This window comes from Ranitomeya variabilis, chromosome 4, assembly GCF_051348905.1.
Source record: "Ranitomeya variabilis isolate aRanVar5 chromosome 4, aRanVar5.hap1, whole genome shotgun sequence".
In the NCBI taxonomy this organism is placed as follows: domain Eukaryota; kingdom Metazoa; phylum Chordata; class Amphibia; order Anura; family Dendrobatidae; genus Ranitomeya; species Ranitomeya variabilis.
In genome coordinates, this window is record NC_135235.1 from 393,924,723 (window position 1) to 393,942,677 (window position 17,955).

The 17,955-nt window shown below is 44.3% G+C and overlaps 1 protein-coding gene across 1 annotated transcript; it reads left to right on the forward strand.

Moving 5' to 3' along the window:
- Nucleotides 1-859: 859 nt before the first annotated feature.
- Nucleotides 860-15,965, forward strand: LOC143764873 (uncharacterized). Its single transcript, XM_077250932.1, has 5 exons — nt 860-1,514; nt 10,798-10,928; nt 11,454-11,576; nt 11,654-11,777; nt 13,930-15,965. Exons 2-5 carry the CDS (start codon nt 10,851-10,853, stop codon nt 15,174-15,176), a joined length of 1,572 nt encoding a protein of 523 aa, XP_077107047.1. The 5' UTR covers nt 860-1,514; nt 10,798-10,850; the 3' UTR covers nt 15,177-15,965.
- Nucleotides 15,966-17,955: the final 1,990 nt, after the last annotated feature.

A 17,955-nucleotide genomic window follows, 5' to 3' on the forward strand; every position in this document is an offset into this window, starting at 1 on the left:
GCCCAGTCAGCACTGGCATCACTGTCTCCGCCTTCATACGAACTGAACCTGAAGAGGAAGTCCAGGCTGCAGCTCATCCCAGACAATAAGATGACTCTACAGTACCCTTCCTGCAAAGTATGACCCCCACAATGACCCCAATAAAGTATGATGACCCCAAAAGTCCCCCACACACAGTATGATGCCCCTCCCACACAAGGCTCCATACGGTATGATGGCCTCTCATATGATATATTGGCCTTCCTTACAGTATAATGGTCTTCCGTACAGTATGATGGCCTCCACACGGTATGATGACCCTCACGCAACCCTTCACACACAGTATGATGAGCCCTACATAACCCTCGACACTGTATAATGCCCCCCCAGAGTCCCCCAAACAGTACAATGGCCCCTACATAGCCTCCCAAACAGTAGAATGGCCCTCCAAACAGTTTAATGGCCACACACACAGCCCTCCAAACAGTATAATGTTCCTCCCACATAGGAGCAGCACGGTGGCTCAGTGGTTAGCACTGGGTTCAAATCCCACAAAGGACAACAGGAGTTTGTATGTTCTCCCCATGTTTGTGTGGGTTTCCTCCGGGTTCTCCGGTTTCCTCCCACTTTCTAAAGACATACTGATAGGGAATTTAGATTGTGAGCCCCATCGGGGACAGTGATGATAATGTGTGCAAACTGTAAAGCGCTGCGGAATATGTTAGCGCTATATAAAAATAAAGATTATCATAGCTCTCCAAATAGTTTAATGGCCCCCACTATATATTCATTGATTCATATAAAAAATGCCCACCTCTCGCTGTTCCAGTATCTGTAGCATGTGGTCTGGCACGATGTCATGATGTCATGAAGTCATTGTGCCCGCTGCACGGAGACGTCAGACGCACACGGAAAATGATGGAGGAGGGAGTGAACGGCTCCCTTTATTATTATTATTCATTGCTTTCAACTGTATCTGCAACCAGGATGCACAAAGCGTTGTGTGATGTGGAGCCGGAGCCTTGTGCCAAACCTGGCATCAGGGCCCGACACACTGGCCCATAGCGGCCATGGGGTCTGCCGCAATTAGCGGTATGCTACTGTCTACGGGACTATAGCCAACCTCAATGGATACGGTCACAAGAGGAAAAATATAACAATGTGAATGGTAACCAAAGAGATCAGCGGTAAACTCCAAGTGTAGGTGGCCTTGTGGCGCTGGCACAGTCATGTTGTCAGCCATGGCTTGTTCTCTTCCACACACGCTTAGCTTTTACCACAGGTCAGGAGGACGATACAGAAGGAATAAGACTACAACTCCCAGAATCCTGAGGGGCACGCAACACACGCCGCATCACTCAGCCAATCAAAAGAGAATAACGGCATTCCGGGAACGAGGCTTGAACCGCACATCCAGTAAGTGACGTCAGGCTCCGCCCCTCGTAGCTTTTCTGCATGCCCGGTGTCCAGGCTCGGCGCCGCTCTAGTACCGGTGGATGACTTCTGATGACACTCCGGGCGCAGAGCCGGTGCAGGTCAGTGCTGCGCTCACAGCTCATGCCGTCTGTCACTGCGCAGTATTTATTTTCAGGCCACACGTCCGTTATGACGCGGCCGCTCGTGTCATGTGACTGAAGTCACGTGATTTTACCGTCACTTTTGTTTTCACTGTAGTAAATCACGCGCTTGCTTTCTTTTCACTTGCCTGAGTCACGTGACATTTGGAAAAGTCTCCAGCGTCACGTGTTTAGTGCTAGTGATACAGGAGGCTGGTCTCTTGTGCGCATGTCAGTGTCACCTCTGGTGTGACAATTGTCCAACATGGGGTCGTGGCCCACAGGAGTGTCCACCCTGGCACTATCCCCTGTGTAACACCTCAGTTCCCCTGGGATAGTCTGACCCTGGTTTATGGGTGTCTGGCCCAAATCTATTCACTATGGCGGGATCTGCACAGAGAGGAGCCCTATAGAAAGACAGTACACCCGGTGGGCTCCGCTCCAATAAACCGCGCCTATTTCCCATCAGCGTCACAGGGAGGCGCTCTATAAACCGGTGTCGGAATGGAATAGTGCAGACTTTGGGGTCCTGCCGCATGGGGGCACACTTCTGGCTCCCACCTGACCAGGGCGGCCTAGCCCTTCATGACCAGGGATACTTGACTTTTCCAAGAGCTATATTTTTTATTTTTTTTCCATTAATATAGCCACAAGGGCTTGGGCTTAATTCTCGATTTCTACATATTTCTTTTTCACCTTTGTGCGGAGCTTGCATCTCTACTGATGATATTCTGTAGCACATTTTTAAGTTCCCAAGGGGTCTTGAACCTACAATCATTTGTCTATATACTGCAGCACTGAGAGAGGCATTTCAATGGCTGAACAGCAGGCACCGCTGTATACGACCACTATTTACATAGGATACACTATTCTGTCCTTCGTCAGGAAGGGGTTAATGTATACTCCTTTAACCTTTCTAGTACACGCTGCAAAGACTACGGTATTTTGTTTTCTATTCCATACACTTGCCCACAGTAAAAGTATTACAATAAGCTTAATGCTTCCTCCCCGGTTCCAGCCCTACCTCTTTGGAGATGTGTCAGTCACAGTTGATTGGCTGCAGTGGTGATGTCACAACTACAGTGTACATGACTGCTGCAGCCAGTCACTGGGCTCAGCATTGATCCTTATACAGTTGGCCAAAGATTGCTGAGTGCTTGATTGGCCACATCGGTAATGTGCAGTAGTACTGATGTCACCTGTTGTGAATTTGGATTCTGGGCTCCCCCGGTGGCTACTGGTGGAATTGAACTGGTGTCTTCATCTTCTCTTTTCACCTGTTCCCATCAAGATGTGGGAGTCGCTATATAACCTTGCTGCTCTGTTAGTTGCTTGCCGGTCAACAATGTTATCAGAAGCCTCTCTGTGCTTGTTCCTGCTCCTAGACAACTACTAGATAAGTTGGACTCTTGTCCATGTTTGTTTTTGCATTTTTGTTCCAGTTCACAGCTGTAGTTTCGTTACTGTGTCTGGAAAGCTCTTGTGAACAGGAATTGCCACTCTGGTGTTATGAGTTAATGCCAGAGTTTTAAAGTAATTTCTGGATGGTGTTTTGATAGGGTTTTCAGCTGACCATGAAAGTGTCCTTTCTGTCTTCTGCTATGTAGTAAGTGGACCTCAAATTTGCTAAACCTATTTTCATACTACGTTTGTTATTTCATCTTAATTCACCGCCAATACATGTGGGGGGCCTCTGTCTCCTTTCGGGGTATTTCTCTAGAGGTGAGCTAGGACTAATATTTTCCTCTGCTAGCATTATTTAGTCCTCCGGCTGGTGCTGGGCATCTAGAATCAACGTAGGCATGCTACCCGGCCACTGCTAGTTGTGCGTTAGGTTTAGTTCATGGTCAGCTCAGTTCCCATCTTCCAAGAGCTAGTTCCTATATATGCTGATGCTATGTTCTCTTGCCATTGAGAACATGACAGTCACCGCTGCAGCCTGTCTACAAAGACTTTAGAGCAGGGGTCCCCAACTCCGGTCCTCATGAGCCACCAACAGGTCATGTTTTCAAGATTTCCTTAGTATGGCCCAGATGATAATAGCATCACCTTCACAGGCAGGAATTTAATCACCTGTGAAATACTAAGGAAATCCTGAAAACATGACCTGTTGGTGGCTCTTGAGGACTGGAGTTGGGGTACTCTGCCTTAGAGGCTGCAGAGAGGCAGTGCTGGACCCGTGGTGGGTAAGAAAAGCTCATTTTATTTTATAGGGGACAGGAGTAAGAATGAAAAATAAATCCCTTTTCAGCTCCAAAATCCATAATACAGTAAGCCCTGGTCCTTGTATGAGACTTTATGCTCAGAAGAAGTTCAATTATAAAAAAAAAATCTGTCTAGATTTACTGAAAACATTCCTTAGATTAGTATGCAAGTGAGATGTCAGGGCACGTTAAGCAGGGCTGACACTTTTTATATCATTGCTGCTTTGACAGTTCTGCCCCTTTCCTTCTCCACCCAACCCTTAGTTGTGTGTGTGTGTGTGTGTGTGTGTTGGGGGGGGGTGGTTTCTGCTGATCTGGCACCTCAAGGGCTGTGCAGTTGGCATCCTCAAATGTCCAGCAAAAGCCAAATGAGGCTCCTCCTCTATCAAGTCCTCCTCTATCAAGTCCTCCTCTATCAAGTCCTCCTCTATCAAGTCCTCCTCTATCAAGTCCTCCTCTATCAAGTCCTCCTCTATCAAGTCCTCCTCTATCAAGTCCTCCTCTATCAAGTCCTCCTCTATCAAGTCCTCCTCTATCAAGTCCTCCTCTATCAAGTCCTCCTCTATCAAGTGCCCAAACAGTATTTTACAACAACATATGGGTTATTGTTGTGGAAATGCATAACAAACTGTTCAGCCCATTTTCTTTCTATGGCCCACTGTTATAAAAGCACATGTGGGTTCAAATATTCAGTATACCTGCAGATGAGTTATCTGAACGGTGTAGTTTCCATAATTGGTTCAGTTATGGGGGATTCTGCACCTCAGAGGCTCAGCAAATGAATCTTGGCATCTGCAGTTTATTCCAGTCAAACTTTCACTCCAAAAATACATTAGTGTCTACCACATACAGAATATTACCTCATTTAGGAGAAATTGCATAACTGTTGTGGAGGGGTATCTCTTCTCCTATTACATTGTGAAAATGAAAATCTTGTTGCTAAAGTAGCATAAATACATTTTCGTGGCCAATGTTTCAAATTCCATGGAGCACTTGTGAGTTCAAAATGCTCCATCCACATGAAAATTAATTGCTTGAAGGGTATAATTGCTAAAACGGTGTCACTTCTGGGGGCTTATGCTGTTTTGGCCACTCTGGGGCTCTGCAAATGTAAAATGGCTCTCGCATTCTATTCCAGGCAATTTTGGTCTCCTTCCATTTCGCCTCCTGCCCCGTGACCATATTGTTTACGACCACATATTGCTGCGTTTGAGAGAAGTTGCAAAACATTTTCAGGGTTAATTTTCTCCTACTCCTTGTGAAAATGAGAAAACTTGTGACTAAAGCAACATTATAGTGAAAGAAATTTTTTTTTCCATTTTGCTTTTATCTCTGTGAGGCATCTGTAAGATGAAAAATTTTCTGACAGCAGTTTTTAATACTTTAAGGCTGTGTGCACACGTTCAGGATTTTTTGCGGTTTTCTGCTATAAAAACGCGATAAAACTGCAGAAAAAAACGCATACATTAAGCATCCTATTATTAGAATGCAATCCGCAATTTTTGTTCACGTTTTTTTCCGAAATCGCATTCCGGAAAAAAACACAGCATGTTCATTCTTTGTACAGAATCACGAGGATTCCGCACACATAGGAATGCATTGATCCGCTTACTTTCCGCATGTGGCTATGCCCACCATGTGGAAAGTAAGCGGATCATGTGCGGATGGTACCCAGGGTGGAGGAGAGGAGACTCTCCTCCAGGCCCTGGGAACCATATACCTGTAAAAAAAAGAATTAAAATAAAAAATCGTAATATTCTCACCTTCCGGTGTCCCCGGCAGCCTCCCTGCTCCTTGCGATGCTTCTGTTCCCAGGGATGCTTTGCAGCAATGACCTCATCATGATCTCATGGCTTCCAGTATCACCTCTATGCTGATGACACACAGATCTACATCTCTGGACCAGAGATCACCTCCCTACTAACTAGAATCCCTCAATGTCTGTCCACTATTTCATCCTTCTTCTCCGCTAGATTTCTGAAACTTAACATGGACAAAACAGAATTCATCATCTTTCCCCCATCTCACGCGACCCCCCAACGAACCTATCCATTACAGTGCATGGCTGTCCACTCTCCCCAGTCCCACAAGCTCGCTGCCTCGGGGTAATCCTTGACGCTGATCTCTCCTTCAAACCACATATCCAAGCCCTTTCCACTTCCTGCCGACTTCAACTCAAAAATATTTCACGAATACGTACATTCCTCAACCAAGAATCTGCAAAAACCCTAGTCCATGCCCTCATCATCTCTCGCCTTGACTACTGCAACCTCCTGCTCTGTGGCCTCCCCTCTAACACTCTCGCACCCCTCCAATCTATTCTAAACTCTGCTGCCCGACTAATCCACCTGTCCCCCCGCTATTCCCCGGCCTCTCCCCTCTGTCAATCCCTTCACTGGCTCCCCATTGCCCAGAGACTCCAGTACAAAACCCTAACCATGACGTACAAAGCCATCCACAACCTGTCTCCTCCATACATCTGTGACCTCGTCTCCCGGTACTTACCTACACGCAACCTCCGATCATCACAAGATCTCCTTCTCTAATCCCCTCTTATCCCCTCTTCCCACAATCGTATACAAGATTTCTCTCGCGTATCACCCCTACTCTGGAACCCTCTACCACAACACATCAGACTCTCTCCTACCATCGAAACCTTCAAAAAGAACCTGAAGACCCACCTCTTCCGACAAGCCTACAACCTGCAGTAACCACCGATCAACCAAACCGCTGCATGACCAGCTCTATCCTCACCTACTGTATTCTCACCCATCCCTTGTAGATTGTGAGCCTTCGCGGGCAGGGTCCTCTCTCCTCCTGTACCAGTTGTGACTTGTAATGTTTAAGAATATTGTACTTGTTTTTATTATGCTACCCCTCCTCACATGTAAAGCGCCATGGAATAAATGGCGCTATAACAATAAATAATAAATAATGACCTGTGATGATGTAGCAGTCTCGTGAGACCGCTACGTCATTTGGGGTCGTTGCCGCGAGGCATTACTGGGAACGGATGATGCTGGGAGCATCGCGAGGAGCGGGAAGGTTGCCGGGGATGCTGGAAAGTGAGAATATTACGATTTTTTATTTTTTATTATTTTTAACATTCTATCTTTTTACTATTGATGCTGCAAAGGCAGCGTCAATAGTAAAAAGTTGGTCACACTTGTCAAACGCTATGTTTGACAAGTGTGACCAATCTGTCAATCAGTTTTCCAAGCGATGCTACAGATCGCTTGGTAAAAGCTAGCATTCTGCAAGCTAATTACGCTTGTATAACGCTAGTGTTTAGCGGGAAAATGCATTTCAATTCTGCATGCGTTTTACCTGCGGCACAGTTGCGGAATTGCCGCGGAAATTTCCGTGGCAATTTCGGACGTGTGCACATAGCCTAAGGGATGCAGTTTTAAAAATGGTATCACTTTTGGATGTTTTCCAATAAATAGGCACCTCAAAGTAACTTTAAAAAGTTCCCGCAGAGCGACTGATAGCGGTCTTTTAGTGCATCCCGCATATTATTTGCCATAATCCCAACAAATGTAACGTGCATAATAATGAAGCTATTTGTGTCTACTTACTAATGGAAACTTTAAAAAAAAATACGGCCATTATGTTGTGTGTGCATACAAGAATATATAGGAAGGTAATACTGGTGAGGCTATACATGGGAGTAAAATTTAAACCAAATTAATTGTTATTGATGTTCTTAAAGGGAACCTGTCACCCCCCAGGCGTTTGAAACTAAAAGAGCCACCTTGTGCAGCAGTAATGCTGCATTCTGACAAGGTGGCTCTTTTAGTTATTGGTGCTGTAACTGCAGAAATAATCCGTTTTGTAATTTGTCCTAAATACCTTTCTTCAGTCCTGCAGGCAGGCCTTTCCCCCCTGCTGCAGACGCCGCACAGCCGTCACTCAAGTCTTCTTGGCGCCAGGCGCCGCCTCCTCAGCGCTGTTTTGAAATCAGCCGGCGCCTGCGCTCTTTTGTCATGCCTTGGGAAGGCGCAGTGAGCGCTGCCCGTCCTCTGTCCTCATATGCAGTCTAGCTGACTGCGCCTGTGCGGCCGCCCTGCCTGTGAATCCCAGCCCCGCAGTGTGAATAAATCAGAAGACCCTGATCATGATTTGATCAATAAATACAGATTAAACATTCATTTTCAGAAACCTGCAGAAAAAAACAATAACCTGCAGGTGGCGCCATAACCTCAAGTTGCTCCATTTAGGCTACTTTCACACTGGTCTGTCGGTAGGGGCCCGTCGCATTGCGTCAGGCCGACGTACCGACGGACGCTGTGAAATAACTGCAAGACGTGGGCAGCGGATGCAGTTTTACAACGCATCCGCTGCCCATTCTGCAGTCCGGGGATCGCATGCGCGATCGAAAATGGCAGACGCGACGCACAAAAAAAGTTACATGGACCTTTTTTTGTGCCAACAGTCCGCCAAAACACGACGCATCCGTCGCACGACGGATGCGACGTGTGGCAATCCGTCGCAATGCGTTGCTAATGCAAGTCTATGGAGAAAAAACGCATCCTGCGGGCAACTTTGCAGGATGCGTTTTTTCTCCAAAACGATGCATTGCGACATACGTCACACAACGCTAGTGTGAAAGTAGCCTAATATTCCACCGGCACACACAAATGATACACCATTTCAAAGATCAAATTACCTGCAGGTAGCTTTTGCCTTGGGGGTCTTTCCAGCTTGCCCAGGCTATTTCAGGCAAATTCGAGCATTGCACACTTCACTATAGGTGAGTCACATATGCAAACACATTTGTAAACATGCACTGCTTTTTCAGTGATTACTTCGCCCCACACACACAAATGGTGAGTCACATATGCAAACACATTTGTAAACATGCACTGCTTTTTCGGTGATTACTTCGCCCCACACACTCAAATAATACACCATTTGAAAGGTAAACTTGCCCCCTTCAGCAAGAAAAGACACAAACAAACCACACATTCACAATTTGATCAATAAATACAGTTTAAATATTCATTTTCAGAAACCTGCAGAAAAAAACAATAACCTGCAGGTGGCACCACAACCTCAAGACGTTTTTTAGCCTCTACTTATCAAACCAATTTATTGTATTATCAATCTACATATATAAATACCTCTCTGTGTTCATCATCTCATTAAATACATTAACATTTGACTAGCCTGATGTTCCTGAAATTACCTGCGCCCCCGGCAACCAATGAGCGAAAATTTTGCACGGGCCAACTAGTATAGGTTTATTTTCATTTTGTTTACTTGTGTCCTAAAAATAATTGTTATTCTGTCACCATATTTTGAGAAATCCACAGTTCAGTTAAAATTCAACAGGCATATAGATGCACTACACAAACATTTTGAAGTGTATTTTATTCCACTAGCAAGTGATTTTTCAGATGTTTCAGTTCGAGGGAATCTTTGTCAGGTTTATCTGTGTGAGTAAGATGGTAAGCAAATAAGTGGCATGAACCTTCAGATTCAAGTCTCACAGGTGCATCAAAACTACTTCAGAACTGAATTGATGCCTGAAAACCACTCTAGCACTGAGTTGCCACCTTAAAAACTCTTCTAAATTTGTTTTGGAAAATGTATATTATTAAAAATGTATTCAAACGTGAAGTAGACATATCGTAAATATTAATTATTAATGGAAACCTGTCGGGTCCGATAACGCTATTAGCCTACAGGTGTAGGGTTAATCTGCAGATTAATAGCGTTATGAAGGTGCCTGAGTGCCATACGGAAAGTGCGGCAACTGGAAGAAAATCAACTTTATTTCACCTGGGAGCCAGTGACTTTGTCTTGCCGGTGTGCTCGGAGCAATTACAGTCACTGCTCACAACACGGAGTGGTGACTAATTGTTTATTTTCTCCCAGGTGCCATAGTTTCATTACTGCAGATTAATACTGCTAACAGATGTCACAGGCTCCCTTTAAAGGGAAACCAGCAGGTGATACATACTGCCCAGTTCACAGTGGCATTTATCAGACACTGGCTGTATGATTGCAGCCAGGTATGTTTTACCCTGAAACGCTATTACTTATCTGAGAAGAACATACCTTAAAAGCATGGACCGAGTTGTGCTGGATATTAGTCGGACAGGCAAGTCTACGCTGGCTTTTCCCTGCCCGCTGCCAGTGACTCACAGGTCTCCTCCTATAAGTCAAGGCCAGTTTTTTTCTGGGTAGTGATGTGGTTCATATTTAGCTTTTTGGGTCAATTGTCACCAGGTTGAATTTTCATTAGGCTTTCAGTTATATTTTTTGGGCATCGACTTTCCCACTTTCATGGCTACATAGCTAATGTCTTTGAAAAGATGGTGTCAGGATTGCTTTAAACGGAACCTGTCAACCCCAAAATCGATGGTGAGGTAAGCTTACCGTCATCAGGGGCTTATCTACAGCATTCTGTAATGCTGTAGATAAGATGTTACCTGAAAGAGGAGAAAAAGACGTTAGATTATACTCACCTGGGGGGGCGGTCCCGCTCCAATGGGCGTCTCAGCTCCGGTCCAGGGCCTCCCATCTTCATTCCATGACGTCCTCTTCTGGTCTTCACGCCGCGGCTCTGGCGCAGGCATACTTTGTCCTGTTGCCCTGTTGAGGGCAGAGCAAAGTACTGCAGTGCGCAGGCGCCGGAAAGGTCAGAGAGGCCCGGCGCCTGCGCACTGCAGTACTTTGCTCTGCCCTCAACAGGGCAGACAAAGTACGCCTGCACCGAAGCCGCGGCGTGAAGACCAGAAGAGGACGTCATGGAATGAAGATAGGAGGCGCCGGAGACACCCATCGGACTGGACCGCAGCCGGACCGCCCCTGGGTGAGTATAATATAACCTCTTTTTCTCCTCTTTCTGGTAACATCGGGGGGGTTATCTACAGCATTACAGAATGCTGTAGATAAGCCCCTGATGACGGTGAGCTTACCTCACCAGCCATTTTGGGGGTGACAGGTTCCTTTTAATTGTATCAATAAGTCTAAAAAACTGTAAATTCTTCCCATAATATGACAAGAGTCATATGTGATCAAAAAGTAACCTCTTATTTAATCAACTGCAGAATCCTGGACATTGGTTCCATATGTTACCAAGGCGGCATCACGTCTCTCTAAAATGATGGACAAGACTAGGAGTCCTCTAATGGAGATATTAAGTGTCACCCTGGAGATCCTCTGTGTGCTGACTGGAGAGGTGAGGGCTTCTCGAAATGTCTCAGTGATCTATCAGTGGTTGGTGCCACACCAGTTTTGAATTGAATATGAGTATTAATTCTAGATAATTTTGATAAAAACATAGGGAATCTGAATTCAGGCTGTAGCGCTTTAATTTGCAGTTAGGTATTTAAATCTGAGAACAGTTTTAGGATCTATAAAGTAATTATGACTACACAATTTGAAAAGGAAGAGGATTAATTGTAATGAGCAGGAGAATCGCGGCCTGGGAGGAGCAGAGTACACTACCTGCAGGTACTGTAACGGGCACTTCACTGGCGTCTGTGGGGGAGAGAAGTGCCTACAGAGCTTGGGATACAAGGGTGTGGATATCGCTAGCATAGAATGGGAAGTGCTATCGAAATTCCACAGTGGAAACAAACAAATGGTGTATCCAACAGAATTAACACAGGAAAGTTAAGTAGGTTGTGATTGTGGTTTTTGCCTGAAATATGCCATTACAGATCTCTATATTGTAACTACCAATGTTTACATGATCTTGTAGGATTCTGTAATAATGAAAAAGTGTAGCGAATGGGTGAGAACGCAGTCACTGATACACAGGAAAAGGAATTACAAGAAGATCCTGGACCTCACCAACAAGATCATTGAGCTGCTTACTGCAGAGGTGAGCGCTGCTGGGAATACTGGGATATATTCTACAATCACCCTAGGCTTTGGATAATTACGCATTGTGTGTGTCAGGTTCCTATAAGATATGATGACGTCACGGTCTATTTTACCATGGAGGAGTGGGAGTACTTAGAAGTACACAAGGATCTGTACAATCATGTCATGATGAAGAACGGCCAGTCCCCTATGGCTCTGGGTAAGTTTACAAGTAGTGATGGTTGTTCAGCAAATATACATAGCTATTATTGGAAATAAGAAATGGGCAGTGTTCCAGAAGATATTGACAAAGTGGGGTGCTATATTGCTCTTATATTTGTGGATTGAGATGGGTCAATAAATTACCCCACTTTTTTATCATCATTCATCATCCTTTTGAAGAATGCGGAGTGGTTGGGCACTGTGCTTTTTTAATTTTTCAGTTATTATTGGTGGTAGCTTCTGAAAAGCCAGGTGACATTGTTGCTTTTTATATCTTGAAATGTGTTTACAATAATGTGTTGTCCAGTATCGGAGAGTAAAGGAGTAATGTCTGCTACATGGCTTAAAGGGAACCTTGCCACTAGGAAAATGCCGTCCAATCTGCAGGCACCATGTTATAGGGCAGGAGGAGCTGAACAGATTGTTATATAGTTTTGTGAGAAAAGATTCAGTGTAACCTCTGATTTCATCATTTAATTCTCTGCTCTTTCTGAGATTTTCATTCCAATGGGCGGTCCTATCAGTGACTGACAGCTTTCTTTATCAGTGTGCATAAATTTATAGCTGTCAGTCACTGATGGGACCGTCCACTGGACCAAAGATCCCAGAAAGAGCAGAGGTGTAAATGATTATATCACAAATTATACTGAATCTTTTCTCACAAATCTATATAGCAATCTAGAGGAGGGAGGATCAGGGAGTTTCCACGTAATGATGATTGCAGTCGACTGGGGCTGAATCTGATGAAGCACAGGTGGGTGCCTATCCTGCTGGTGAGCACAGCTGTAACAGAAGAGGAAAAGGATCTTAACGGCACTCCAACCAGGTAAAGTGAAAAAAAATCTTTATTTAGGCATAATTAAGCAATATTTAAAAACAAAGGACAGTGAATTAAAAAGACATATAGCAATCTACTTAGCCTGGCCTGCTCAAGGGTTTCGTTGGCACCAGGCGAAAGTCTCATTGGGCCCCTTTAATACATACCATGAACCATGATGCACAGATACAGCAGAGAAATGTAGGTATAGTGCAATGCCAAATACTTCACTACTACATTGTAGTTTAATGCACAGCCCATAGTCATCCATGTAGTGTAATGCACAGCCTTTTAGTCATCAATGTAGTATAATGCACAGCCCATAGTCATCCATGTAGTATAATGCACAGCCCATAGTCATCAATGTAGTATAATGCACAGCCCATAGTCATCCATGTGGTATAATGCACAGCCCATAGTCATCCATGTAGTATAATGCACAGCTCATAGTCATCCATGTAGTATAATGCACTGCTCATAGTCATCCATGTAGTGTTATGCATGGCCCATAGTCATCCATGTAGTATAATGCACGGCCCATAGTCATCCATGTAGTATGATGCACAGCCCATAGTCATCCATGTAGTATAATGCACGGCCCATAGTCATCCATGTAGTGTTATGCACGGCCCATAGTCATCCATGTAGTATAATGCACAGCCCATAGTCATCCATGTAGTATAATGCACAGCCCATAGTCATCCATGTAGTGTAATGCACAGCCTATAGTCATCCATGTGGTATAATGCACAGCCCATAGTCATCCATCTGATATAATGCACAGCCCATACTCATCCATGTAGTACTATGGCCACCGTGTACTCAATGATTTAAAAAATAATAATACCTTCCCTCGCTCCCCCGTTGTGTTCCGTCCTCTTCTGAAGCAGTCAGCTGACTTCAGCCTGCAAGCAATGGGAGCACATGACGTCACTGCCATGCATTCTCTGTCACGTGCATGCCGACGTCATCTGTTGGCCTCTGAGTGGCCGGCACCTTGTAATGCCCCACACGGAAACGATGGGTCTGTGCGCCGCGATACAGTTTAGCTGAATGTGCGTCCAAGGATGCACATCCAGCTGAAGTATTTTCTTGCTTCAGCGAGACTGGTCACAACAGCGATTGGCTCCCCCCACGTTTGTCCACAGTCCTGACAGATGCCCAGATGTATCGGATGGTGATGCCAGCCCTGCTACTCAGCTCCCTCGGCTCTATTACATGATACCTGCAGATTGGACTGCATTTTCATGGTCACAGGTTCCCTTTAGGCCTGATTAACATTTTGCTTAAACAACTAATAAACTAATAACAATTGTACATCTCTCCGTACCAGATACTACTGAAAGCCAAAAGGTCCCAACAGGAAACCATATTGATGTTATAACAAGAAAACATTTTGGTGTGCCAGAAGAATCCACCAATTTACAAGCCTCCCAGTCTGAGGACAAAAAGATCTGCCATTCAGAAGCACACTTGTCATCTGTCTTCAGTGATAGAAAAAATGTCATACTAGATAAACAGTGTCATGTTACCTCACCTAATTCCCAGTCAGCAGGAGAATCCGTCTCTTGTAATAGACTAAAATCTGACAGCAGTTTCTTTTTGAAAGAGAATAGTTCCAACCAAACAAAGGAGCAGGAGCTAGCATTACTGGAGAAACCATTATGTGCTCAGGATTCCCAGGAAGTTCTCCTTTTACTTAATATAAAAGAAGAACGAAGTTCATGTGAGGAAGATTTTACTGATATAGAAACTTTAACAGTTACCGATCTTGAAGAAGTAGACCATGCATCTCCTGCAAGCAAAGACTCAGACTACATTAGGAGTCCACAAGTAACAAGAACTTCCAATTCTCCAGGCCCTAACCAAGAAGGTAGTGAAATAGAATACACACAGGTTTCATCAGGTGGTAACTTCATGGAGTCAGACATAATATCCTTAAATGGTGAACAGATACCTCAATGTTCCTATTGTTTAAAGGCATTCAACAACGATACACAACTTAATTTGCACATAAAGAGTCACAAAAATCAGAAAACATTCACGTGCTCAGAATGTGGAGAACGTTTTTCTAAAAAATTTGAGCTTGTGACGCATCGTAGAGTTCACATGGGAGAAAAACCGTTTGCCTGTCCAGAGTGTGGTGAACAGTTTGCAAATTGTGCAAATGTCATTGCCCATCAAGCGATTCATAAACAACCAATATCTATGGGTACTGACCCACTGCTTGCTCAGAAAGATGAAGCTTCAGTTTTATGCTCAGACTGTGGAATGAATTTTAAAAGCGGCAAAGATTTTTCTGACCATCAAAAGAGTCACAAGCAAGAGAAAATATACGTATGCCCTGTGTGTGGTAAAAATTTCACAACAAGAGGATATCTTAGTAACCACAGTAGAATTCACTCCGGGGGGAAACGTGGCGTGTTCTCTGAAAGTGAAGAACGTGCTCCTCAAACACGAAAGAGACCATTTATATGCTTTGGATGTGGTAAATGTTTCCCAAGTCGTTCCCATTTAGACAGGCATGAAAGAATCCATACAGGAGAGAAACCATTCTCATGTTCTGAATGTGACAAATGATTTACCGACCGTTCTGGCCTTGTGATACATCAAAGGATACATACCGGAGAAAAGCCATATTCATGTAATGACTGCGGTAAATGTTTTCGAGATCGCTCCGGACTTGTCGTCCATCAGAGACATCACACTGGACAGCAGCCATTCAGATGCCTTAAGTGCGGAAAGTGTTTTCACAATAGGGCACGGTTGGAACGACATGGAGGCGTTCACAAGACAGAAGAATTACATCATTGCCCAGAGTGTCATCAGCCTTTTACAAGTGTTTCTGCCATGACTACTCATTACAGAAGTCACTTTGGAGAGCACCTTAGTGATCAGGCCATTGAAAACATCGCTTTTCAATCCCTTCCTCAAGGTCAACCAAGGTATCACAGAACAGAGAAGTCGCAACATGTCCACCCTGAAGGTGTTACCAGTGCAGAGTTAGATCAGGAGGCTCATCCCACTGAAATGGTCTCAACTTCTAGAAAGTGTAGAAAGTTACCTCTTGCTCGTACTTTTCTGGTGCATAAGAGAAGATGAACCGAAAGCAAAATATTTTCCTGTTCTCAATGTGATGAGTCTTTTTTAGATCTTTCAAGTTATAATGCACATGAGCAACAACACACTGGGGAAGAGCCAAACAAATGTCCAAAATGTGGGGAATGTTTTGTTTTGAAAGGTTACCTAACTAAACACTTAGAAACCCATGCGTGATCTGTTTTCTGTGAATTAATGGACTCCCTGTGTCTATTGGGTATTTAAGTGTCAGCCACAGTAAAAAGTAATTTAACATGCGCAGTTGGTTAAGTTGGTGTTTTCTGTCATCACATTAATAGAAATTTAAAGGAACCATATATTCAACCTCAATATCATGGCTTGAGGAGACCATGCCTTGTAAGGGTTTTTCTGCATTATTCTTACCTAGGCTCAAAGATCTAAAATAACAAAGTGAGCTTTTCATCACCCTCCCTGGGTTCACTGCTGACTTCCTCTTGTTGGTCTGTTGTTGGTTGATTAGCTGCAGCCGTGAGGTCAGGTCTACCTTGCTGCCGCCAATCACTGCGCTCAACAGAGCTGCTGATATTAGTGATTAGACGGATTAGACGTAGTGGAAAAATCTTAGTTACTTACCGGTAACGGGATTTTACATAGCCCATGACAGCATCACCTGAGAGGGGGTATCTGCCCACCAAGGACAGGAAACCTACTGAATAAAAAGGCGGTACCTCTCCTTTGCATCGGTTTGGGTTTCAGAGCATGAGAGGTTAGTAACATAACCGTCACCAAATACATTTTCCTTAACACGCTTAAAACAGAGGAGGACAGTTTAAGACGATAGTGTTTATAAAAGGTAGAAGGGGAAGACCACGTGGCCGCCTTCAGTGCTAACCACTGAGCCACCGTGCCGCCCCTGTGCTTTCAGCCTCTTTGCTTTAGAGCAACAACATACGCTGCTCCCTCCTTTCTAACTTCAGGCGCATTCAGGTACATTTGAACACGAGAAAAAAAAACAAAAAAAAAACAGTATACAGGCAGAGATGCTTACCTGTTCAAGGCCTCCAACAATTGCACTAACCAAGGTACAGCGGACCCAAGTTAAGATGGCAAATACACAGGTGCAATAATACCGATAATGCAGCCACCCTACAATCAGGAATTGGCCCCTTGGTGCACCTGTGCAAACAAATAGTCTGTATGTGGCATGTTACATAGTTACATAGTTATTAAGGTTGAAGGAAGACTTTAAGTCCATCTAGTTCAACCCATAGCCTAGCATGCCCTAACATGTTCACACAGGAATGCAAAGTATATGGCTCAAAGCCTATTAATGACGCCATGTAGCGGGCTAACCATGATGCATCCTGTGTGAACAGAGGCCACAGTGTACAGAGCCATCTAGGGCCCAGCCGCACCCTGGAAAAATATACAGTGCACCAAAAACATAACAATGTATGCAAGGTATTGGTCGATATTATGGCCACAATATTTAAGCTGCCAACCCACGTCAAGGGTCCTTGTATATTGGCAGTCCTAGTCTAAAAAAACACCATAAGAGGAAAAACCTCCACTATTCTAAACAAAAACAAAAAAAAAGTGCAATTGTTGGAGGCCTTGAATAGGTAAGCATCCCTGCCTGTATACTGGTGTTTGTTTGTTTTTTGTTTAGAATAGTGGAGGTTCTTCCTCTTATGGTGTTTTTTTAGACTAGGACTGCCAATATGTAAGGACCCTTGACGTGGGTTGGCAGCTTAAATATTGTGGCCATAATATCGACCAATACCTTGCATACATTGTTATGTTTTTGGTGCACTGTATATTTTTCCAGGGTGCGACTGGGCCCTAGATGGCTCTGTACACTGTGGCCTCTGTTCACACAGGATGCATCATGGTTAGCCCGCTATATATATGGCGTCATTAATAGGCTTAGAGCCATATACTTTGCATTCCTGTGTGAACATGCCACATACAGACTATTTGTTTGCACAGGTGCACCAAGCGGCCAATTCCTGATTGTAGGGTGGCTGCATTATCGGTATTATTGCACCTGTGTATTTGCATCTTAACTTGGGTCCGCTGTACCTTGGTTAGTGCAATTGTTGGAGGCCTTGAACAGGTAAGCATCTCTGCCTGTATACTGGTTGTCACGATATGGTATGAAATATCATATAAGTTTAGTTTCTCTTGTCAGCCCAGGATGTGGGCTAAGAAACCCCCCTTCTCTCTGGTTCTCTTTCCTTCCCTGTGTTTCTAACTGTGTAGAAGAGCTTGCCTTGTGGGGGAGTTTTATTGACGAAAG

What these genes read in the sequence shown, in the direction of transcription:
- LOC143764873 (XM_077250932.1), top strand. Translation starts at nt 10,851, where the DNA reads ATGATGGACAAGACTAGGAGTCCTCTAATGGAGATATTAAGTGTCACC. An exon ending in TCTGTGTGCTGACTGGAGAG is followed by an intron (nt 10,929 to 11,453) that starts GTGAGGGCTTCT and finishes ATGATCTTGTAG; the next exon opens with GATTCTGTAATAATGAAAAA. An exon ending in CCAGTCCCCTATGGCTCTGG is followed by an intron (nt 11,778 to 13,929) that starts GTAAGTTTACAA and finishes TCTCCGTACCAG; the next exon opens with ATACTACTGAAAGCCAAAAG.